Here is a 25,660-nt window from a genome sequence, read left to right on the forward strand (position 1 = left end):
TGAGGGAAGGGGAAACCTAGAGCGACTGGTCCTCCAGGAAGTCTTGGTTCTTGTCTCATGGAGGAAGGATCAATTCCCTGCTGAGCTGTCAGTACTGCCCAACAGTCAACTGAGATGGGGATTGAGAACTGATCATTGAGTGAGCAATGGAGACCTGGACAGAAAGGGTTCCAATGGAGTAGTGGGGACAAAGGTCAGCTGACTGAACAGGGTGCCAGAGAGGAAAGGAAATTAGAGGACCAATCCAGGCGGGCCCATATTGTGACTAAAAGGAATTCCAAGATCATTCCTTTGACAATTATTTACTGAGCATCTATTAAATGCCAGGCACTGTCCGGGCGCTGGTGATAGAGCAGAGAACAAGAGACAAACATCTCAGGTGCTTACTTCCTGGTGGGGCAACAAGAGAAACCTATAGTAGGTTAGAAAGTGGAAAGTCCTAATGAGAAAAACAAGGCTGGGTGCCGGGGTATAGAGAGGTGGGGTAGGGGGAGGCAGCAGTTAGGTGAGGGTACAATCTCTAGGCACAGTGATTGGTAGGTGTGGGGGGAGGTTGAGGAGGCCTTCCTATTTGCTTCTAAGTTCCCAGAGAAACAGGAAGCAAGCTCATGGGCGGGAGGATGGAGAACACTGCGAAGGCTGAGAAGGAGGTGTCCAGGATGGCACAGGGCCTCGATCAGTGAGGAAGGAGGCCACACGGACCCCGGGCTCACCAGGAATTTGTGGTAGAAACCAGAGGATGGCTGCTTCTCACCAGCCTGGCTCAGCTCCCCACATGCAGGAGGAGAGGGCAAGGCTTTACCAGGGAAACTTGATAAAGAGGCCGGCGGGCGGATCACAGCATGTTGGCCCATGGGGTGCAGCCTGGGAAAGAGGTAGACAGGGACATGAGGGGTGAGGGGCAGTGAGAAGATGAGCTGACCAATGGGCTCCAGGTCCTGGTGGGGATGCAGGGCTGCTGGGGCTGGAGTACTAGAGGGAGGAGCTGGAAAGAGATGGCGGGGATGAGAAAGGGGACAAGCGGGAAGGCAGAGGGCGATGACCATCCATGTGCGACTGCCAGGCATCAAGTTCAGAGCCAGGTGCGGCCCCAAGGAGACCGTGGGTCTCAGCTTTACCAGCCGCATGTCCTCGTGCAGGCTGCAGCCCCCCGCGACCTCAGGCTCTTCCATCTTCAGGGCAGCCTTGCGGGACCGCAGCGCCCTTAACGGTTGGGAACGTCAGGAGCTGAACCTGAATCTGACTTCAGAGCTGACGTCCTATTCTGCAACCACGGGTTTTCCATGAAAATCCTCACCTACCCGTGCCTCTCTCGTTTGTCATATTTTATTTCCAGACCAGAGCTGATGACGACGGCACCCTCAAGCATCCTAGTCCTTTGTGCAAGCAGTTCTACAGGCCAGTGACTTCCGCGGCCCACACAGGTAACCGCACTTTCAGTGCACTTGCTCTCACTTTGACCTTCCCGCGACAGCGCTACAGACGCGACTCACTGTCCCGCAGAGGCCGGCAGGTCTGCTGGGCGGCTGAGAGACTGGACATGTTTAGAAGCTCTGTCAGCAACCAGACACTGGGCAGGTATTTTCAAGTGGACGAGGAGATCATTTGAGCCTTGTAAGAATGCTGAAAGTTATTCATCTCACGCTGCAGAAAAGCAAACCCAGAGAAGGTTCTAGGAGGTTGAGGAGCTTGCCCATGACCTGACCAGGAAGTGGCAGCCAGGACTCAGGCTCCATTCTGAGGGCTCCCAAAGCCCACTGTCCAAGATGGCACAAGAACTGAACCTGGCACTTATCCCTGCAGGGTGAGCCCTCGTTGATGTCTCTTTTCATACCACTATGATCTCTGGGTTAATAAAAATATTTGTGGAAACACAGTATTATACAGAAAGGCAACTTTTATTTATTCAAATTAAATTATAGTATGAGTTTCCTATACAAATAAAATCTTTTTGTAAATAAAAATACAAAATGCTACAAATTTCAATCATGTAAAAATGCAAAAATAATATCTGTATTATTATACCCATATATTTTCCCTTTACCACGACCAAAATGTACAGTAGTTACACGCAGTTCACACCACGTCTGGGAGATGGTCTCTCAAGCCTTCTGGGGCGCAAGGCTTGTTCAGTCCCTCGTCCACTTCCACGATGTGCCAGGAGGCCTTTCTTCCCACACGCTGAGCTCAAGGCACTTCCGACGACCATCCCCTGTCAGGAGGGACAGAGTCTAGCCTCTCGGGCTAAAGCCGCCTCTGATGCTGAGCTGCTGACAGAGGACCTCACTGGTCCAGCTCGCTTTCATTCTGCAGCGTCTTCATCGCCAGCCCCCAGAGGGTCATGCTGGAGAAGAACTGTCCCTCCGAGTTCCTGTACGCAGGGGCGGACGCGCGGCTGCCCAGGGGGTCGGCGCAGTGATGGTCCAGGGCAGCCAGGGACGAGCGGATCGCGGCCATACCGTCGGCTTGCAGCGGCTCCGTGCCAGCCGAGGCCTCCACGCCCGAGTAGCTGTAGGCCTGGTGCTGCGCCTGCGGCACATGAGGCTTGGCGAGCTTGAGGGGACCCAAGCTGAGCTTCTCCTGCTCACTTGCTCCGTGAGACTGAACCAGGGACCGGAACTTACAGTGGCCGTCAAATTCTGCCACTGAGTCTTCTTCCACTGGGTGGACGGGGATTTTAACAGACACGGGCATCAAAGTCAAGGACACGTCCTGAGAAAAAGAATCCGAGCTCTGAGATTTCTCCAGGTCCGAGGTCTCGATGGCCTGCGTGAGCTCCTCCAGAGCGTCCTGCCCCTGGTCATCAGCCCTGCAGTGCATCTTCTTGTGCCGCCGCAGCACGGCAGAGCGGGTGAAGCACTTGTTGCAGATGTCACACGTGTACGGCTTCTCCCCTGTGTGAGTGCGGACGTGCCTGCGGAGGTCGCCGGATCCTCCGAAACATTTTCCTGGAAGAAGAAAAAGGGATCTTTTCAGAGGAGAACATTCTGGAAGGAGTCCCCTCCACCCCTGCTAAACCCCAAAGGACTCTGCTTCCATGTGAACTCAGCTGAGCCCTGCTGTCACCTGCTCGCTCTGATTCCAGACTCTTCCACTCTTCTCCGGCTGTAGCCCCTCCAACCTGCAGCCTTGGTCTGGGCGTCTCGTGCGAGGGCTCTGGAGCCCCATCTCCCTGCACAGGAGTGCTCGCTGGGTGGGCCTGGGCGCCTGCCCCAAACGCCCACACTGGGAAACCGCATCAGTTTTGTTCAGATTTTCACAAATCTAACACAGCCAATCTACAGTTTAGAAGCATCTTTTCTGAAGGTACTTATGTATTCAGCTTTTAACATAATTTTACGCATCCTTCTCCAGGTCCTATTTCCTTTCTCTGGGTATAAGCTAGAGGTAGGGGATCTAGTCCCGTCATGAGAGTAGGTTAGAAGATCGGAAGAGAAAAACCAATAAATAACCTTATAGAAGTCATAACACATTTACCAAGGTCTGAAACAAACTACACAATTTACATGGACACATATTTTAGAACTTTTCACTTATTCCTATGTCATTATATTTGAATTCTCAGCTATCCAGCCCTGGTCAAGCAACAGTGGGCTATCTGGGCTGCTTCCAGCTGTTTGCTACTATACCTGAGGTTCGACTAACATCTTTCTTTTCATTGTTTCCTTAAGATAAATTCTCAGTAGTGGAATTAGTAGGCAAAAGGTGTTAACTATTTTCAGGGTCCTTAACGTGTATAAACTTCAGCCACAGTAGAGTTCCCAGCGAGGCAGGGGATATGGGAGGGGTCTCCCCTCTGCCCTCAAGTCAAGACAGGGCAGCCAGGCTCGATGTGTGTCCATCAGGAGGTCACGGTGCGGCAGCGCTTGCCTCCAGGTGTGGGCCTGCAATCCCCCAGAGCACAGAATGTGAGTATGTCCCCAGATGGGAAATGAGCCAGCCTGGGGCCTAAGAGGACTGCCTAGAGAGGCGTCGGGGTGCCAACAGAGAAAGTCTCCTCGGAGGAAACTGCTTTTACAAAACCAAGCGCTAAAGGAAGTCCCGCTGAAAGAAAATGCACCTTTCCATCTCGGAAAAGTACAGCTGAGTGCTGGGGAAGGAGGACAGAGTGGAAGGGAAGGCTGTCTTTAGAAGAAGCATGAAATGCTGGAGAGACAGGGACAGGGACAGGGACGGGGGAGGGAGGGAAGGAAGGGGCAGAGAGAGGACCAAGCTTTAAACTCAGCAAAGCTCAGAATGGGAAGCCACCTTAAAACGGAAACTGTCTTTTGAATCCAAGAAAATGAAAACATACATCCACACATAAACATGTACATGAATGCTCAGAGCAGATTTGCTAAGTGAAATGAAGTCAGTTACAAAAGATCACGTATTACATGTTTCCATTTATATGAAATGTCTGCAACAGGCAAATCTATAGGGACCGAGAGTAGATTAAGGGTTACCTCGGGCTGGGGGGAGGGGATGGGGAGTGACTGCTAATGGGTGTGGGGTTTCTTTTTTAGGGTGAGGAAAAGGTTCTAAGATTACATGGTGGTGAGGGAAGCACAACACTGAATACACCCAAACCGCTGAACCGTTCACTTTAAATGGCTAGATTTTACAGTACGGGATTTATCTCAATAAAGGTGTTATAAAGCTTTGAACCTGTCATGAAAGACCATTCCTGCTCCCTTTCTCCCTCCCCCTTTCCCTGAAAGCTGACCTTGTTAGGGTCAGAAACCATGGTCAGTGAGTGGCTGGAGGGGTGGAAACGAGGTGGCGGGAAGAGAGGGTCCTGCTGCACTGCTTTCTCTACAGGGTCTTAGCCAGCAGCAGGTCTGGCTGGGGAAGGAAGAGAAGAGTGAACCTGAAATCAAGTTCACAGTTGTAATAATAATTTAGAACTGACATTTTAAACTAGTGATTTGAGACTGCATTTGTGATTTAAAGTGATGCAATTTTACCCTTTAATAGTAATGGAGCTGCCGACATTGGTGTCCAGGAGATCTGTACACAGTGTAAGTGGGAGATACAAACAAAGCTGCCTCCCTTTGGTTACATCCCACGCGTCCTGCCCTAATTTAGATACCAACCACAACTAGAACAAGCCACTCCGAGGATGCCCCAATTCCAGGCTCCCCACAGCCTGACTCTGAGCATTTTTCCTATTTGTTCTAAACAGGTAATCGTAAAAATGGTTATTCACTCGTTTGCCCGCGATTCAATCCACATTGTCAGGGGCACACGTGTGCACATGTGCACAGCTGCACCACACATGCATACAGGCCCTCCCAGTTCTTCAGAGGTTCCAACACTCTGTTATCACAGGTACCAGGTGACCTAACTTGCAATCCCAGTTTCCTCATCTGTGCAGTGATGTGCCTGGAAACTGAGAGCTGCCAGCCTTCCCTTTCCTTCCTGATGACTTTTCTGAGGCGTCAAATGCCGTAGAAATGACCTTTGCTTCATGATACACAATATGATCTCAAGAAGCCCTCCCTCTTGAGCCTACCGTGTGCCCCCGAGGCCCCAGCAGGCCACCATGCTCTAGCCCCTGCTGCTGCACCCCACGCTCTCCCCCGCTTTTCCAACTGCCAACCCTCCACGGGCCCAGACCAGGAGCACAGGGCACCTGGGACTCAGTATCAGTCATCTGTGTAACTGGAGTACCCAGGACGGTTCCTGATACCTTGAAGACACTCAGTAAATGCCTGCTACATAAATGCAGACGAATCAGAGGACCAAGGTGGTTAAGAAACAGCATCACTTCCATTTTACCCATGAAAAAAGGGACGACTTATCTGAGACCCCTAACAGCCCAGGACGGAGTGGGCACAGACCCCGGTGCCCTCCCCACACGGATGACCAGGTGACCGCGGGTCTGCGGTGGGCAGGAACTTACCACAGGCAGAGCAGCTGTAAGGCCGCTCACCCGTGTGCCGAACTCTGTGCTTTACCAACTTCCTCTGCATGTTAAAAGACTTTCCACACTCATCACAGGTGAAGACTTTATCAGCCGTGTGTGTCTTTTTGTGCTCCTTCAAATTACTGAAGTTACTGAACCCTAGAGAGACCACAACAGGGGTTAAATTGAAGGGCTGAGAACATTTTAATCAGAAATTTTCAAGGAAGAAAAGGGAAACCCTCAGCTATACCTCGACCACAGATGTCACATAAGTGTGGTTTTTCTCCTGAGTGAATAATGATGTGACGCTGGACATCACCAGAGGCTGCAAACCTGTAATGCAATTTGGAAATTCAATTAAGAGCCTTTCTACGTCACTGCAAATCTTTCTAATTGCAAGTCGCTGAGGGAGGAGATGAGCTGCTCCCTCTATTACTTCGGAATGTAATGAGGAGTGGCCTGATTTCATTTCAGAGATTTAAAAAAAAACAAAAAAGTTTACTTTTATTCTCTTTTTAAAGGAAAGTAGAAAATGATCCAAGTGTTTTGTTTCTAAAACATTTTTTCTTACCTACTTTCACTAACCTTTCTTCTTCAGAGGTGATCACTAAGTTGGCTTGGGGAGTAACTCCAACCCAACCCCCAGTATGAAGCTCTATGCTCTTTCCTTCCCACCACACTCGATAGCAGGATAAGAGGTTGCATTTGGGGGAAGGTGTTGCATAGAGACATGATTTTAAATGCATGGAGCTCAGAAGGCTCACATTTAAAACATCCTGCAAAACAGGGACCCCAAGCAAAGCAGCAGGGGGCTTATGCTAAGAGGCGCCTCAAACAGGCAGTACATGTGACCTGGGCACTAAACCTGGGCAGCTATGGCAGAAAGGGAGACATGTCAGGCTAGGTAGCTTTCACTTCTTTGTTTTCTACCATCTGCAAAGGTAACTGTCTTCCTGGAACCGAATCAAGAGTGCTGTCCCATCCTAGCAGAGGACTGTGACTATAGCTGTCCTATGCCCATCCCACCCCGCCCCCAACTCCTGAGTACGAACTTATCAGGGGCCGAGAATCTGTATGTTCCCAACACAGCATTTAGCACACAGTAGGTGACTAATAAATGCTGAATGAATGACTGGTTAAACGAATGAAGAAAACACTGTGTGACTGGTATAGTCCTGGTTGTTGCCTGCTGTCCTAGAATGACCAACCAATAGATCACAGAGTATGTGGACTCCCGACAAACACCCCCAGTGAGGGCGGGGAGTCCACGCTGCAGGCCGGTGTGCCTAGAGGAGGGACCATCTCCTCATACTGCTCTCCACCTCCAGAGGGAGACTGTCACCAAGTCAAGCCTCACTTTCCAAGTCCAAGGCCTCCCCAGCCCTCAGGCTTGCCAGGCCTTCCTGTGGCTGAACTCTCGGCCCTTCACAGGTCTGGGTGCGCAGCTGGGGTGCCTCCTACCACCTCCTCTCCTGATTCCAGGCATTCAGGCTGCGAGTCTCATTACCCCTACCAGACAGTCACCTCCGTGGGGGCCAGTCATCTATTTTAACAGACATTTTTGGAATGAATGGAAATTTTAGCATAATTTTGTTTCATGTAAAATCCCATTTCCTAAGACTTGTGTCCTAGATTCTCTTTCCTTTAATTAACATTTCCATTTCTTTTTGCTATTCTCATGTGTGTCACAAGAAAAGCCAGAGGGTTTGGCTTTACTGTGTTCCTGAGTGACAGTGAGCCCCTACGTGGCTCAGAGATGCCAAGACTGCTCCTGACGTGCGAATGAACGAGCCCAGCACTGACCTCTTCCCGCAGATCTCGCAGATGTATGGTTTCTCCCCAGAATGCCGACGTAAGTGAGTCTGCAAATTACCCGCCTGTAAAAAAGGAAAAGAAAAAACATGCCAATAGTGAAAAACAAATTTTAAGAGCACATAAATTCAAAAGGAAAACTGGCAGATTTAGCCAGGTTCCAGTCCAACTTCCAAATGAAGACTCCGGATGCACGACTCAGACAGACGCAGCCACATGCAAGGAGATCAAGGTCCGGCCTGGTTCTGAGTCAGGAGCAGCCCCGCCCAGCAGTGAGCTGAACAGGGGAGCCTCTCAGCTCTGCTCCACGCCAGCCCCTGGTCCGTCCACGGTGTCGCACCCCTCTAAAATGGGCCCGACACACTGTGGAGGCTGCTTTAGGGGTCGCTAAGCTTGTGTTGTAAACAGCTCTTGATGTATTTTATTTCATTTTTTTTTTAAAACCTGGACCACCTATACGCAACATCATTTGAAAAAAAGGTAGCACTTGTACTTGGTTATTTCAGTATTCATTGTTTCTTCCTGAAAAACAGCTTTTGTTTATAAAGAAAGTAAGACATTTCCAAAAAGTATTTCTTCTTGGCGGTACAGTTGTTCTGCCTGACAGGTTGGTCATTTTCACCTTGGTGCAAAAAAGCAAATCAGGAGATTCACAGTAGTCCTTCAGCTGCAGGCCTTTTACGTTTCTAATCTCTGAAACTAGCAGGGCTTTACGAAGAATAACTGATTTAAATGGAGATCACAAAATAGATTTCCATGTACTAATCAACAGGAAATCAATATTAAATTGCCTAAAGTACAGTGAAATTAAACCTGCAAATGCCTCAGATATTACAAAAGCTACTGGCAAATGTTTCAAATTAGGATTTGGAAACACAATCTTCCATTGTTATAATATAATACTCTCAATCTGTCATTTCCCAACTTAATTTTTTTATAGTGTTCTCTTACAAAAAAACACTGAGCAGGATGACTATATCTAAGGGTAATAATGTTGCAGGCCTTATGCACAAAATTAGCCAAAAAAAGAGAATGAACAGTAATACCCAACTCACAAACTTGGCTATGTAAATTTACAAATTTGCTATGTATATTTTAAACGAAATGCAAAGATAGTTCATGGTTATAGGTTTGAAGGTGGTTCTGAACCTGTGGACAGGTATAAAGAATGTTGCCTGTAGATTTTATGTTATATAACACAGAAGATTCTTTATGTCTATCAGACTCTGGGAAACACTAAGTTAGAGACTATATTTCAGAATATGATAAATATAGCTTAGGAAAAAACTTGTTTATTTTAGATAACCAAAGAGAAAGAATCTGGCAAAACACTGGGAAATACCCAGCTTTTAACTGAATGACTATTAATAACAGTAATAAAACAGCAAATGTCAACAACAATAGATATTTGGTCTACTCAGGCCTTTACAAGTACGGTATAACTAAATTACTCTTAGAAATTGGTATTATTATCTGTTTTCTAGGTGTAAAACTGAGATTCAGATAAATAAATTAGTTGCTCTAGTTACATGGTAGGCCAGAAATTAATATTAGTTTGTCTGAGTTTAAACTCTTGTCTTACATGAGGGCGTGCAAGTTTCTGTGAATAAACTAGCTTGTGCTGAATTCAGTATGACAAGCAGTCACTTTGCCATCCAGGAACCAGTTCACTGGAGTGGAGATAATGCACCACTGAGGGCTTTAAATCAGTCATTTCCAAATTTCAGAAAAGCTTTTCATTTAAATAACAATTTGAATAGCACCATCTGCTCAACAGTTAAATTAGATCCCTCTTGTTTCAAGTTATTTTGTAAACTATGTATTATGATTGAAATGTATTCTGATTTGATTCTTAGCAATGCTGCATCTTTCTTTTTTAAATAAAGCGTAACAATTACTTATTTTCAAAGTAAACAAGTAAACAATTACTTTGGTTTTCAAAGTAAACAATTACTTGTTTTCAAACTGAATGATCTTCCACTTAATATTATAGTACACAACAGTAAAACAAACTTTAAGATGTTTCCTTAGCTATTTAATACTGGACATGTCTAATGAAAGTAATTATCATTCCCCCAAATAAAGGAGCACAAATTAGTCTGATAAATGGTATAAAAGGAGATTAAATAATGGAAAGATTCAGGCAAAAACATCCAATAATGCATTCAGATAATTTATACCGAATTACATAGCACAGTGGGGCCCAGATTATTTGCCCTTTAGTCAAGAGTCTTTATTTTTGGTAAACTTTGCTACGCTTTATTACACAACTTAGAAATCATCTATAGTTGGATCCATGAAAACTCCAGTAAGTGCTAATACTAGTAGCCCTCAGTTATGAAGAGTTTACTATGAATGGAACACTTTGCTAAGCAGTTGCAAATAGTGTTTCAGTGAGTCGCCACAATGTCCTCATAAAGTATAATTCACACATTACAGGAAGTAAACAGAGGCTCTGGGAGGGAAGCAGCCTCAGCCCCCACAGCTGGGATGGAATATTCTAATTCAGCTTCGTCTGTGGACTCAAAAGCTTGTGCTGCTGTTGGGCTGAAAAATATCTGCACAAAAGGAAGTTCCACCCTTTCTAAGTGGATGCCATTTTAAATTAGGATGGAGTTGTCAGAATTTTGAAGTGAAAAACTCTGTTGTAGAAAAGAAGTTAACACCTGATTTGTTGAGCAGTTTAAAAAATAAACTCCTTCTAATAGGTACCTGAAACTCAGTATTTAAACATGATCAAACCAGGCAGAGATTCTCTGGCAGAGTACTCTTCTAGTGGCTGCTGACTGTTTATATAAAAAAATAGAGAACCGTAAAACTTTAGAGAAAGAGAACTCAGATCTTAAAAGCAATCTAGTTCAGAAGTTTTAAGACTTTGAAACAAAACAAAAAAAATATGGAGATTTACACTGAGATATCACCTAAAGAACAATGATCATTATATTGATAAAGGGACATTTAACACTGAAAATGTGGGAAATATCACCTCAGAGCTGAAAATTTAAAAATTTAAGAAAAGATCATTAAAATATTCTTATTTTTTGCATTTTCACCATGGATGGGATGAAACTTTGCCACCCCTGGCATCGGGCCACATCACTGCCCTGGAACGTGTCTAAGCAGCCTCCTACGGGATGCTGTACCCGTCAGTCATGCCCTGGACACGACACAGGAGCTGCTGGGAGGGCACCGAGCCTCTCAGAACCTGTCCTTCTGCAGCAGCTGCTCAGTGTTTCTATTCTGCCTCCTTGGAGAGACAAAGCAACTCCATTCCTCTCCCCAAAGACAGCTAAATACACTGCTTCCCTTTTCCTGTTTCTCATGTGACAGGCACTCCAGACCTGTCACTATCTTAGTTTTCTCCCCTGGATGCATCAAATGGCCCAGGTTCTCCTCCACACGGGAGACACGTGGCTCCAAATGGAGCCTCATTCATACTCTAAAGTACTGCGTGACCCTTACTTGCTGAGATCCAGGCCCGTACAGTGTCCAGAATTATATTAATACGTGCATAGTTTGTTGTCACAATCCAGGCTTATCACAGCGTTTTAAAGCTGAGGTCTCAAACTGCTTGCTGACTCATAATTAAGGTTGTGGCTGACCTTTTTTTTTTTAAAAAAAGACTAACACTGCGAAATACTACACAGCATAAAAGATTAATTCTTATTGGTAGGTCTGTTTTCTAAATCTTCCAGAAAGGAAAATACTTCCAGTCCATTGTAACCACACGTATTCCAGTTCGTATGAGAAATGAAGGACAGGTTACTGAGTATTCGTGTGTAAACGCCACCACTGCTCTCTCCACCTGGAATGCCAGAGACTCTAGGCTGATCAATGACTCCGTCTTCAGTGCCCACCCCGCCCCCGCCAGCTTTCAGGTAGAAATGACTACTCTCCTCTTCATACCGTTGCCTATACAAGTGTCACGGCACTTGCAGCGTTTCATTGTGCTTTATCAGTTTATACAACAGTTTCTTCCTCTAACCGCAAAGCTCCTTGAAGCCTTTACTTGTCTTTGTGCCCTAGCACATGGCAGAGCTTATTCACAAAACTTTCGTTACTTCATTATGAAATAAAACAGCGATATACATCTGTAAACTATAATTATACATAACTCTACAGTCATAAAAATCTGGTAAACATACAGACACCAACACAGAAGAGGAGGATTTCTGTAACGTTTATCAGACAGGGCCGCCCTTCGTGGGACTCGAGAGGGAAAGTGTAGGACAAGGTCTGAAGCAGTGGACAGGGCTGCCATCCAAACCACTGTATTAAAAAGTACCAACACTCAAGCCCCAGCCCCAACCAACAGAGTCAGAATCTCTGAGGGTGAGCCCGGCATTAACGCCAGGAGAGAAGGCCGAAGGCAGACGCGATGCTTGAATGTCTGGGTACACTTTATTTGGTTAGCACTGAAGAGTCAAGGAAGGGTTCCAAGCAAGAAAAGGACAGAACCTAAATTGTTATCACAACGTAAACGTATAAAGGACTTTCATGTCCATTTTTTCATTTAATTCTAATAGTCCCATGAGGTGGTATTATCCCTATTTTTAAGAATTAGAAAAATGAGGCCCAGAGTAGAGATTGCTAACTATTAACGGTCATTAATCCAGGTTTTACGCTTTCCCACTACACCAAAACTAGAAAGGTTAAAATGCTGGGATGTGGGGTGGAGAAAGTGCACCTTAGGAAGACTGGTCTACAAGAGCAGAGAGGACAGAGAGAGAAGGGAGGCAATGGCAACAGGAGAGGGACTAGTGACGTGTCCTGAGGACTCACCATGAGCCAGGTGAGATGCTAATCATCTTATGAACTCACTGACTCCTCACACACCATGGGGGTCAAGGGTCTCACACCCTTGCTCTATAGATAAGAAAGCTGAGTGCCAAATGGTTAGCTAGCTTGTCCAAGGTCAGAGCAGTAAACCAGAGGCTGGATCCAAATCCAGACTGTCTGGCTCTAGAGGCCAAGCTCTGACTCCCACGTGAGGCTGGTAGGAAGAAGCACAGGCCTCAACGAGAGAGGCAGGTGGAGCAACGACCCCTCCACTCAGTTCAGCAGAAGCTCACTGAACACTTGGTGGGTGCACGGACCCTGCCTGGACTAGTAATAACACAGGAACACGTTAGGATGAGGTGAATCACTGCTTGCAGCCAGTAGGAAGAGGGAGAAGTAATTAGATGGCAGGTCTGGGTGTGTGGGAGACTGATGAAGGGTAAACTGGAAGAGCCGGCTCCGTGGGGATGTGACAAAAGCAGGGGCCGCACTCCTGCTGTTGCCGTGCTCCGCGGGGCCACGCTGCCCCGCTCTCTCCACAATAGAGGGCTCGAGTCCTCCGTTGAGGCCCAGCCCCAAGGTCCTTCCCCAGTAAGACAGCATTTGCACATGCTGTTACTCCAGGATTAGCATGCGTGTGTAAAAAACAGTTGTGGGGTGACTGCTTCCTCTGCAGGACTGTGCACTGGGACCCTGCGAGAAGCTTCTGGAATGCCAATGCCCGGCACGTGGCAAGGGAAGAGTTACCTTCCATTTCAGAAGGAAAAGCAGATCCCACAGCCATTCTATCATGTTCAAAATTTTCTTTAGAACATTCAATCTCTAGGTTTCTCTATGTCTAGTGCCCAGATCAGTACAGAGCCCACAGGAGGACACAACACATGCCGGCTGAGTGAGAGAATACATGTGTAATGGTAGTGAAAGCAGGGAATGAAATGTGTTTGGTCTTTTCTCCAACACCCTAACACCTAGTGTCTCAGTAAGAATAAGGACATTTGTCTTGGGTCCAGCCCAGCACAACGTGCAGCCCCCAAGTGGTGCTCAATACGGTTTACATCACTTGTGGAAGAAAAGAAATATGCTAGAAATGGACCCATCCTTAATGGGGGAAAAAGGTATTGTGAGAGTTCACACACTTATAAAAAATGGTATTTTCCGCCCAATGAACTAGAAATTTCTTTTCTTGAAAATTATTTTTTTCTTTAGTCTGAAGTCTTTTAAGTTACAGATATCATCAGAGGCTTCTCTCCCAAGTCCAAAAGTATGTCTTATCTGTAATAAAAATAAACACTGGGTTTCAGGTTTCCAATTATTAACAATAAATAAAAGAATTCCCACCTGAGAGAAATGTTTCCCACAAATGTTACATTCAAAAGGTTTCTCACCTAAAACAAAACAAAACAAAACAACAACTTGTAAAACCATGGGTAACATCTGCAGGATAGTTTTCTGTGTAAAATGTTTAAGCTGTCTCTTTTGTCCCACCTTCCAAACCACAGCATTACATACTTTATCATCAGACTATGAAAACGGGAGCCTCTGTCCTCATCCTCATCATCTCTCGCACCCTTAGATGACAGGCAGAGATGATAAAAGTGAAATCTATATTTACTTTTCTCTAAAAAATCAAATTGTTCTCCAAATTTACACCTGTGTTGAAATCAAACGTATTTATCTGCATTTAAACCATATTTAGGCTTTGGACACATACTTTTCCTTCAGGTGAAAATCAAATGTGAGTTTTCTGGCTGAACAACATGAACCTGGTCACCCGTCCTCAGCCTGACTCCTGCAATGACCACCGATTCCTAACAGAACCAGGGTGACTCATTCACACCACATGAGGTATGAACCTGGGACAGCCCAAAGCAGAGCGGGATCTCCTGAAAGTGTGATGGGAAAAATCCCCTCCCCACTGCCTTTCAGCCTTGGTTGCAAGCTGCTGACAGGGGAAAAGAAGATTCCATGATGAGACATGTTCCCCTGCTGACTGCTTGGCCCCCTGACTTCAGCAACTCTGAATAATTACACTTTGGTACAGAACAGATGGAGAGAATGGACTCTACTACAAAGAAACCACAGCAATTCTGAAGACAGTCTCTAGAAAATGATCTGTTTAAAAACATACTTCAGGTACTGCCTTTAACACCTCTAGAACCCTAATAAACAGAGACTGTTAAGACCAAGAACCTTCTATTTTTCCCACTCCCCTCAAATCAAGTGCTTTCATTAAGAGCCTTTTAAAAAAATAACACAAATGTTTCCCTTCCTACTGTATTGCTGGGGTGTGCCAGCTTTATGGGCTTCTGCTAAGGTACTTTTATTTTGATCTTTTCCTAAAAACTATTTAATGGCTTCCTCAAGGATAAGGGGGGAGCTTCTGACCCCAAGTACAGTTGACCCTTGGACAACAGGGTTTTAACTGCACATGACCATTCATACATGGATTTTTTTCAGTAGTAAATATTACAGTACTACATGATGGAAGTTGGCTGAGTCTGCAGATGTGGCGGAACCAGTACATGGAGGACCAACTATAAGTTAGACTAGGATTTTCAACTGCTCAGAGGGTCAGTGCCCCTCAGCCCTGCGTTGTTCGAGGGTCAACTGTCATTATAATCATATGGATGCTGTATTTTGGACTACATTTATGTCTGAAGTTATGGGGATAATAGATGTTACGTTAAAGTCCGCCCTATGAGATATGAGAGTCTGAAAAAAGAGATCACTAGTTCCTAAGACTCTCAAGTGACCAGGGTTCACAACCCTACTCCAGTGGTTCTCAAACTTTTTGTTCTCAGGACCTCTTTACGCTCTTAACAACTGAGGACCCTAAGAGCTTTTGTTCATATGGGCCATATTTGGCAGTACAGTCCATATTAGAAATCAAAACTGAGTGATTTTTGAAACACACGACTAGACATTTTTCACTGGCCTCCAGAGTGAAGACCTCATCACAGATCCTGCAGCCTTTAGCCGACTCCACTGTACACTTGTGGGAGAAGGAGAAGGAAAAGGCAAGGAGCATCCTACATTATGATACAAATAGTTTTGGCCTCAATGACCCCCTGAAAGGGTTCCCCAGATCATACTTTGAGAACTGCTGCCCTTCTCAATATATTTATGTCCCAGGAAGCAGCTGTGCCATATAACGGTATGACTACTATTAACCAAAGATGTTCTTGCAGAATAAACAATTCTTGTTTCCTTTAAAGCTAAATAGGTAAGTTTCTCAAATAAAAATTATAGTGATCATTAGGCTCCAGAAAATTACAGAATGACCTAAATTAAGTTTTTACAGGGCAAAACTGAGTCAATGATACTGTCTTCATATGGAGTAATAATAATGATAGCATCTTATATTCAAATACACCAAAATTTATAAAGGGCTTTCATAAATATTAATTCAGTCTCAACAGTGCAATGAGGTAGTAAACACCTAAGCAAACAGGGAATCAAAAGTGGTAACAGGACATCACATCAATGGTCACAATTACACAAGTACCTTGAAAAGCAGTTACTTTAGAAGCATCCTATAACATATTCCTTCTCATGCCTCTAAGATAATTGCCATTAATTTGTAATGTGTACTAGAGTCATCATGCTTAAATGCAGGAAGGAAAGTAATATATATGTATTATATTACATAATGTACACATACTGTATAACACTTTCTTTTAAAGCTTTTGGAAAAAATAAACATTTTGGAAAGGGGAGGTATGAATTACATGAACTAAGGTATGAATTAAGGTAACAAAACTTTGAAAATTCAATGTTCAGATGGAAGGATTTTCACTTGAAAATATCAAATGGTTAAAGCTGATCCTTATTAAAAAGTTTGCCTCCTGCCTCCCAAATCACAATTTTTTAAACCTGATATTCAAATTACCTTCCAAAGCTTTCAGGATTACTCAAACTAAATTACTTCAGTCTGAATTAACCTACCTTAGGCTTTTAAAAAATAAACAATCTAATTCTAAAGAGAGAACTAAATATTGCTTATCTGTTTTAGAATTAATTTGAAAATCTGAGTGCATCAAAATAATCTGCCATACTGTAGAGATGGAAAGTTTCCCATATACAACCGCAATTAAAGTTAAAATGAAACGTGTACCATTCTTTTAAACTGGTTCTATGAAAGCATTTACAGAAATGAAGATTATTCTTTAAAAGGCATCACCAAAAGTATAAAATAAAAAATAGCTAACACTCTTTGATTTTTTGGGGTAAATATCAATGACGTCATCAAGCAATAGCAAAACTTCTTACAAAAACAGGAGCAGGCAGTGGTGTCTGATCGTCTGCATTATTTCCTTTCCTTCTGCCTGCGGGGACCGAATCAGTGTACCTGTATGAGACCGTTTGTGAAGCTCCAAATTGCTGGGATGTTTAAAAGGTTTTCCACACAATTCACACGCATACTGTCTCTGTGACTGAAGTGTCTGGGATTGGTCTTCCAGGGCCGCAGTGTCTTCGGGCCTCTCCATCTCATTCATGCAATTAAAATTCTCAGAACTGATGAGTTCTTCACTTTCTTTTTCTTCAGCACTTTGGCTGTTAACTTTCTCTACACTATGGTCACTGGCAGATTCTATCCTCTTGGTTAACCTGTCATCTGATTTGGGTTCAGATGTCTGCTCTGCAGATTTCTGTGACTTTAAGAAATTTAGCTTCTTAAGGTGAATGGCCTTCTTGAGCCTCATCTGTCTGGTAGGTTGTTGGCTTGTGTGGTCTGGCTCAGGGTCTGGGGTAGGTTCACTCAAAGGCTGGGCCAGGAAGTTGGAAGGCAAGTGCTCGGAGGACTCCAGGACACAGTCGGCGTGACCAACAGCACAGGGCTGGTGTTCCGCGGCATGAAGGTCTGAGGATGTGCTGAAAGTGAAAGGCTGCTTGATTATTCTCTCATGACTGGGACAGGTGGCTTGTTTATAGTACTGCTTACTGTACAAGTTTCTGAGCTTGTAGTAATAGTTTGGCTGTTTGAAAGGCAGTTCTGTGCAGCTGCCATCTAACGTATCAGGGGCTTGTTTTGAGGTTTCAGCTGTGGAAGTATGAAGACCAACTGAGGGTGGGGCATGAGAATGTGATTCATCCACAACTCTACCCTGCTGAACACCTGCTGAGCACTCCTGCAGCAAATGAGGGGCGTAGTTTTCACTGATAACACAATTAGCGTCAGGAGTCAAAGCACTTTGCAGGGAGAATGTACTGTGACAAGGCAGGCCGGGTGGCTGGTCTACACCGGCTGACTTTAAGAATGTGTGACACAGATTCAGAACATTCTGAACTTGCAAACACTGTGCCGTGTCCAGCATGACTTGTATATTGTCCTGGTTAAGATCCAGATGCGATGTGTACATGAAGTCCAGGATCTGCCCGATGCCGCTTACATTTTTAATATCCAAGTGAAAAACATCATTCTTCTGACCTGAAGAATTCTGAAAGAGGCTCCTGATAAAAGAAAGGATATCTGCTTACAGTGTTAACAGTTCATACATTCTGATAGCTTTTTTTATAAATAATATCCATGTTAATATTCAAAATTACCATCCTTCTATAAATGCCAAGATTTTAAAATTAAGTATGCTTTAATCCTTTAAAAGGTTTTGGCAAGCCATCCAATAAAGCAACTCGGACGCACTGAATTAGTGTGTTGAATATCCAAACTTCCAAGGAAATCTCACCATAAAATTTTGAAATATACTCATTGTTCTTTTTTTCAAAATGCAATTATCTATATGTAATACTAATTGCAGAGTATAGAAAACTAAAGAACACACATTTTTCAATATTTTGTGTTTAGTCTGACAAAGTACATATCTCAGACCATAAAACACATACAAAAATATTTCCGTATCTGTCTTAAAAACATCTGAAAATAAAAATAGCTATAATAAACCAACCCTAGATATACACTAATTTTTTAAAATTTCAATTTGTTAATTGTGGCAAAATACACATAATGTCAAACACTTGACTACGGTTCATACGATAAATTCAGTGGCATTAAGTACATTCACGTTGTTGTACAACCATCACTACTAACCATTTCCAGGACCTTTTCAACATCCCAAACAAAAACTCTATACCTGTGAAACAATAACTCCCATTATCCCCATCCCCTCAGCCCCTGGAAACCACCATTCTGCTTTCTGTCTCTAGGAATCTGACTACTCTAGGTACTTGACAGATACTCATTTTTTAAGCGGTAATTTATCTGGCTGTCAGATGTTTCTCAGCAACCCAATGGTCCATAAACCAGCAGTGAGAGAGCCCTATAAGTTAACGGGGGCAAAAGGCACCACAAAGCCCAGGCACTTTGTTCTGGGCACAAGTCAAGTTCACTGGTGAATGAATTTGTCACATGTAAAACTACCAAGTTGAGTCAGGTAAATTGTCTTGCAAGTTTGTTAAAGACTTTTTATCAAATGCAATCACCTGCATCCCCCAAACAGCCTTCAGTTCTGTTCTAATATGTACTTAAGGAAAGTACATATCAGAAGTAGAGTGGGGAAAACTCAAAATAGCCAATGTATCACAACATCTAAACCTAACTGTTCTATGAAAACAGAACAGGCAAAGACCAAGTAGGGGACCATTTTGCACACGGGCAAAAAGTGCTGCCTACCTCAGTGAGCCAATCCACTATAATACAACTTGTAGCATGTATGACAGCTGGGATTTAATTTGATGATTCAGGATTATCAAGGAATGAGTAAATCCTGTTCCATATGTTGTTTACTAGAGCAATAAAATAGTATGAATTTTAGGGGAAAAAAGGTACTGAAAAAGAAGCTTTAGTGCTTAAAGAGAGATAAATCTAGTTAATCAGAAAATGTATGCAGAATACATAATCTAATGTTAAAAATAAATGAAATACTATCGCTTGATATTACTATTTATAAGTAAATCTTTCACTGAGGCAAAAATGATTACAGGGGTAAGTAAACTGAGTTCAAACCTGTTTTCTTAGAATAGTCAAATGAGAAACAAAAACTAAAATGTTTTAATTTAAAAAAAATAGCGTATAGAATGCTCTCTGATTTCTTATCAAAGAAATGTTCTTACCAGAAATTCTATTTCTCAATCTTCTTATCCTGAAAGGATAAGAAATGTATACAGAAGACGGACGTTAATTGGAACTATTAAAATCAAAGACAAAGTGCCAAAATAGTTTCAAGTGCCCCAAATATATTTTAGTTAAAAGGCTCTTTCCCTCTCAGGTTACTCTAAATATTCAATACAAAAGCAAAAAACCCACAATGTGCTACAAAAGATAAGGAGAGTGAAATCCAAGGAGAAAATAAAATTTAGTCAAAATAGTTCCATTCTAGAAGAGCTTTCTCTCCGTACAATTGGAAGAACAAAGTCTAAAATATGTACCTAAAGTACTGGCTGAAAGCTGCTAGAACATTCTTATGTGCTTTAAAGCAGACTCCTTTCACCACCAACATACAGTCACAAAGCAGGCCTTGAATACGCTGCTCATGCAGCTGCTGGAGGAGATGGCAGCTGTGAGTAGCAACTGGGTCCATGCTCCACCATCCAGGAGACCTAGGACAAAGGACATGGATAAGTTGTGATTCCTGACGCCATCACCAGAAATCAAATGGCACCCAAACCCAGTGGCTGACCTGTGCTTCACTGTCATGATTCCCTGTCACAACAGTTTAAAAAAATGAGCAAAAAACACAGCTTCTGAAGCATCTAGACCAACGCTGTTCAACAGAACCATCAGCAATGATGGACATGTTCCTTATGGGCACTGCTCAATACAGCAGCCGTGAGCCACACAGGGCCGCTGAACACTGGGAATGTGGTGAGTACGACCGAGGAACTGAACATGTAATGTAATTTATACTTAAACAGTCACCATATTTGGCAGTGCAAATCCAGAATATGACCATGCTAATACTACATGCACGTCTCTCATTTCTACTTAGATTACTTCAATGAAAAAATATACATATATAAACACTTATGAGGTTGGAAAATGGCCAACTGGATAAGATGAAATCAATACTTATTGAGCAGCTGTATATGGGGCACTGAAGTAGAAGTTGAGGAAAATTACGAGCCTATTTGGGGAGATAAGACACAAGCCAAAATAAATGAACACACACCATAAGACGGCAATAAGAGAGGTACCGCAAGGCAGCACCTCCATCCATTCGTCCCTCCAGCCTCTCTGACAAGGCGCTACTTTAGCAGAGACCTGAGGAAGGAACGGGAATGAGCCGGGGCTCTTGGAACAGAAACACTGGCAATCATGAAGTGTGAGCCGGAGCTGAGTGGGCAGCTGAAGCCAAGGGAGAGGGAGGACCTGACACCAGGGGGAAGGGAGAGGCAGGGAGGGGAAGGACAAGCAGAGGGCCAGACCACGTAGAGCCTTGCAGGGCCTTTTAAGAACCTTGACTTTGACTCTGAATGAGACGGAAGCCATTATATGGATACAGAAAATTTCATCACTCATCATCTACTTACTGACTCCTCTGTGCCAGGCTCAAGGGCTACAGCGGTAAGCAAAACACCCCAGGTCCCCACCCTCCTGAAGCTTACATTCTAGGGGAGGAAACACACACACAAGTACATGACAATGAAGCCAAACAGTCTGAGCTAGATACTTCATGAGTTAAGACACGGGCTCTGATGATGAGGAGCTCAGTCTAGTAAGAGATGGTGTTTGGAAGAGGAAAAGTGGGGAGAAATGGAGTCAGACTGAGGTGAGACTATGGAAGTTAAAATGGCAGTTTGGTAGTAAAAACTAAAAAGCCATTACCTGCTTTCTTTGCTTTCATTCTCAATACATAAGCATTACTGAAGAAGTCACTAAACCATGAAGGCAAAATCTTTTTAACATGGCCTCTACTTCTATTATTGTTATTATTGTTATTATTATTATTATTAGGCTTACTTCCTATTAATCCCAGGTGTGCCCTCCAAAATAAACTACCTGCAGCTCCCCAAACAAGCTGTGTTCCTGGCCAGTTTTGGACCCCTAGCCCACTACTCACTAGCTATACGACTGGGCAAATGACTTCTCTGTGTCCTACTTTCCTCATCCTATCTCAGTTATTGAGATAATTGTGAGAACCCATGTGAACATTTAATATAGCCCCTGGCAATGTATTAAGTATTCAACTCATGTTATCTAGAAGGAACACCTAGAGAGCCAGTTAAAATGCAGAGTCCTGGGGCCGAGGCATCTGCACTGTGCGCATCCAGGTGATTCTGAAGCAGGTGGACTGCAGACCTCTGCCTTGCTCTCTCCTCAGAAGTCTCTGGTTCTGACACTTCCTGCCCTGGGAATACTTTATTGACAAATGACTCTCCCACCTTCCAGATAACGCCCACGCTCTGAACACGGTTTGGCTGAGCTGTCACCTGCTCCTGAAGTCTTTCCGGCCACGTTTCCCCTTCCCCACCGTTCCTTCCTCAAGTCTGACTTTGGGGTCACATCTGTGCGATCTTACCGCATAAATACTTCAGTAAGATACCCTGTCATTATGTCCTATCACCTGTGTCTCCAACTCTGCCGTGAGTTCTGAAGGTACCATCTTATCCACCTTCACCTGGCACACAGCAGATACTCAACCACTAAAATGCACGCTAGCTGATCTCTGCTGCTGGTTAGTAACGTTTTCTATTTGTTTCTTTTCAACTCCGTCTACATTCCCCACAACAGTGCTTCTGAATCCTTTCCATTCTCTTCATTCTCACCACGTCTGTCTCCCTCTTCCATAAAAATGACTGTGACGCTGACTTCACTCAGGTTGATTCCATGAATGACTTACTATACCCTGAGTGCCTTTAAATTCCTTTTGTGATTCCAAATTTCCCGCTCACCCCCCTCAATCCCTTCACCTCAAAGGATGAAGCGCGCCTTCTCCTTCCAAAGCTGACTTCCCTTCTCCTCCCCTTCTAGGACTCTGCTTCATCACCCCTTTCAGTGCTCCACTCTGTCCTCCACTGGTTCACCAGTCCCTGTAAACACGCCAAGATGGCCCCGTGTTGAAAAAAGCAAAACAAAACAAAACAGGACAACAAACCTTTCCCCCAGGTATATCTAGTCATCACAGGGCCCCCCTCTCACACGTTTGAAAGAGCAATCTACACACCCTACTTTACTTTCTCACCACTCCTTTTTTCACCTTACAACCTGCTGCCCTTCTCACTGTGCTGAAACAGACTCCCCACAGTGGCCTGCCCTCAGTCCCTTCCCCCCAAGCTTTCCCACAACAGGTGGTGGTGCAGCCTGCCCACCTCCACTGTGGAACTCCTCCTGCCCAGAAGGCTCCCGGTTCTCCATGTCCCTGATCTGTCCCATCTCCAGGCTGCACTTCTTCCCCTGTGAGCCCCCCACACGTTAATGTCCCTTAAGATTCAGCACCTGGGCCCTCTTCTCTTTCCCATCACCATCACATCTATTCTTGGCTTTCACCTGCTCAGAGCAGACAATTCCTAAATTTGAAACTCCAGCTTCAGCCACCAGTTCCAAATGTCCAGCTTTCTGCTGAACATCTCCAACCGTATGACCCTTCAACTCAGAATCTCCACATCTCATCTCCCATCATCTCACCTCCTGGTTCCTAAACCCTGGATGGAGCCCATGCTCTTATGCCCATGAGAAAAAGGACATTAAAAACACAACATAGAACCTTCCTCCAAAGACTTAAATGTTAAAATACAGAAAATATTCTGAATCTATATTAGACATTCTCTAGCTATAGAGAAGTGACATGCAAAGTTATGAACCATTCCACAGTTTACTTTGACTATAAAAATTGTAACTATTCTATATTACTTAATATAGTTCTCTAATTGCTTCATGATGTCAATCCTGTGCCTCTCCAATAAGATTATAAAAAACTCCAGAAAACGAATTTGCATCTTGTATTTCTTATGTGTCCTATGAATAACAGCTATGAATAATAATGTATCATGTACCTAGTAACAATAACAACAAATATTTATCAAATGTTTCCTCTATGCCAGGCAGTATTTGAAGCTCTTTACACATATTAACTCATTTAATCCTCAGAATAACTGTAAAATAGATACTACATACTATTAGCCTCATTTTACAGACGAGAACAATGAGGCATTTGGTGGATAAAAGAGGTCCACAACTTCTCTGACCCTCTTCCCAAGGGGAGGTGGGATCTAGGTCTCCTTGAATCTGAACAGCCTCTACCTTAATCAACAGAACAGGTAAAAGGAAGGGTGTAAAGCTGTGCCCATTTCTGGGCCCAAGCCCTACAAGCCGACAGCTTCCACCTTCCACGTTTTGGACACAGGCTCTAGAAGGCCTGAGTCAATAGCAGGACTGTCAGACACACAGCTGGAGAGAGCACATGGGGCAGGAGAAGGGCTCAGCTGAGCCCAGCCTTCCAGCCATTCCTTCCCAGGTACCAGATGTGGGAGCAAAGCCACAATGAATGCTCCACACCAGCCCTTCCAGCTGATCACCACTCCCAGTCCACACATGTGGAGCTGAAGAACCACCCAGCACGGCCCTGACTGAATTCCTGACCCACAAAACCGTGAGATAAAATAAAACAGTTTTTAAGTCACCAAGTTTTGGGATAGTTTGTCACACAGCAATAGATAACCTGAACAGAGTTACAGAGGACAAACACAGCTAATAAGTAATAGGTAATCAATAAGGCACAGAATTGGGATTTAAACCCAGGGAATCTGACTCCAAAGTCCACATGCTTAACCACTTCTCCAAGTTACATGCAATAGCTCAAAGGCCTTCCTTGGAATAAGTCAGTAGCCTCTTCAGTCTACTACCTATACCTGACTATCCAGGTGATCCCAGAGATAAGCACCAAAGTAAAGCACAGCACAGCACACATGAGGATGAACACGTGCAACACAGGCGCTGTGTTGTGATACAAGAGGCACGGGGCTCTCTATATATTTTCAGCTAACTCACTTTGTCACAAGGTAAAAAAATCTTCTGTCTTGTTGATCAGCGTATCTCTGGTACCTAGAAGTGTGCCTTCGACACAGTAGGTGCTCAATACATGGTTTCAGGATGGATGGAGATTCTGGGCCTCAGTTTTTTCCTCTGTGAAAGTGGAGGGGTTCCCCCATTGGGTCAGATAATCTCTAAGGTATCCTCCTGTTCTAAATGCTACAAATTTATACCAAGATAATATAGATTACTATCTTGCTGACACCTTGATCTTGGACTTCTAGTTCCCAGAACTGTGAGAAAATAAATGTCTACTGTTCAAGGTCCCCACCAGGCTGCGGTATTTTGTTATAGCAGCCCTCACATACACCCTCTGTTCCATTCCCAACCCTGCTCACCTCCAGAAAGAAAGCCTCCTTATCACCCACACAGCCCCACTCTAGGCCTAATGCTTCTCACAATTCCCTGTTCAAACCCCGTTCAACCTTCATTCACTCATTGAAGCAACACACACTTAGTCTCCACCTCTGTGTGCGCGACCTGTCTTAAGGGCTGCGAAGAGCAGCCAAGCGATTAAGCCGTAGGCACTCTGAGTGCTTTACATTCACCAACTCCTGAAATCCTACAAGAACCCCACCACGTAGGAACCGTTATTACACCCGTTTTACAGACGCGGAACCGAGGCACGGAGAGGTCTTACGCCAGTGGGGCTGGGGGGGGCGGCTAGGAGCTCTGTAGTCTTAAGCACTATTATCAACTACAGCGTGATGCAGCGAGCCGGGGCGGGGAGGGACCCGCTTCTTCCCGCGGGCGGTGCCCGGGCGGCCGACAGCGACTAGCCGGAGGAGGCCGGGAGGGGACGCGGGTGGGGTTTCCATGCCGAGGGAGCTGCACGAAGGGGAAGGCCCCGCTCGAGGCCCCGGACCGGTCTTGGTCTCTGAGCCAGAGCACCGCGCGGCCACGGGTTAACACGACTGACCCGGCAGCTCCACTGACCCTCGCGGTGCCCGGGGATGCGAGGGCGGCAGTGGTTCCATGCTCTGCCCGACCCTCGGGAACCCAGCGTGGGTTCCGGGGTGCTCCCACCGCGCCGAACCCGCACGCCCTTAAGAGGCCGGCCTCCTGGCCCGGCACCTACCTTCCCCTCGGAGGCCGATCCACGCCCCGCCGCCTTCTCTTCTCTTGCCGCCGCCGCCGCCCTCAGCGCCGCTAGCCGGGTTCCGCCGGCAGCCGAACCACCCAGACAACGCCCCCTCGTC

At 44.8% G+C, this 25,660-nt stretch overlaps 1 protein-coding gene across 3 annotated transcripts; it reads right to left on the reverse strand.

The window, feature by feature from the left end:
- Positions 1-1,933: 1,933 nt before the first annotated feature.
- On the reverse strand, positions 1,934-25,598 carry ZBTB49 (zinc finger and BTB domain containing 49). 3 transcript variants are annotated; one of them, XM_079920901.1, is made up of 8 exons: positions 25,540-25,598; positions 19,862-20,032; positions 16,827-17,929; positions 13,817-13,863; positions 7,691-7,764; positions 6,138-6,220; positions 5,885-6,046; positions 1,934-2,948 (listed from the first exon to the last, which is right to left on the reverse strand). In XM_079920901.1, exons 2-8 carry the CDS (start codon positions 20,011-20,013, stop codon positions 2,284-2,286), a joined length of 2,286 nt encoding a protein of 761 aa, XP_079777027.1. In that variant the 5' UTR covers positions 20,014-20,032; positions 25,540-25,598; the 3' UTR covers positions 1,934-2,283. The 3 variants fall into 3 exon arrangements, with proteins under 3 accessions (XP_079777027.1, XP_079777026.1, XP_079777028.1); XM_079920900.1 differs by lacking the exon at positions 25,540-25,598 and adding an exon at positions 22,343-22,606; XM_079920902.1 differs by lacking the exon at positions 25,540-25,598 and having other exon boundaries at positions 19,935-20,034.
- Positions 25,599-25,660: the final 62 nt, after the last annotated feature.

Source organism: Stenella coeruleoalba (genome assembly GCF_951394435.1).
Source record: "Stenella coeruleoalba genome assembly, chromosome: 4".
NCBI lineage: Eukaryota > Metazoa > Chordata > Mammalia > Artiodactyla > Delphinidae > Stenella > Stenella coeruleoalba.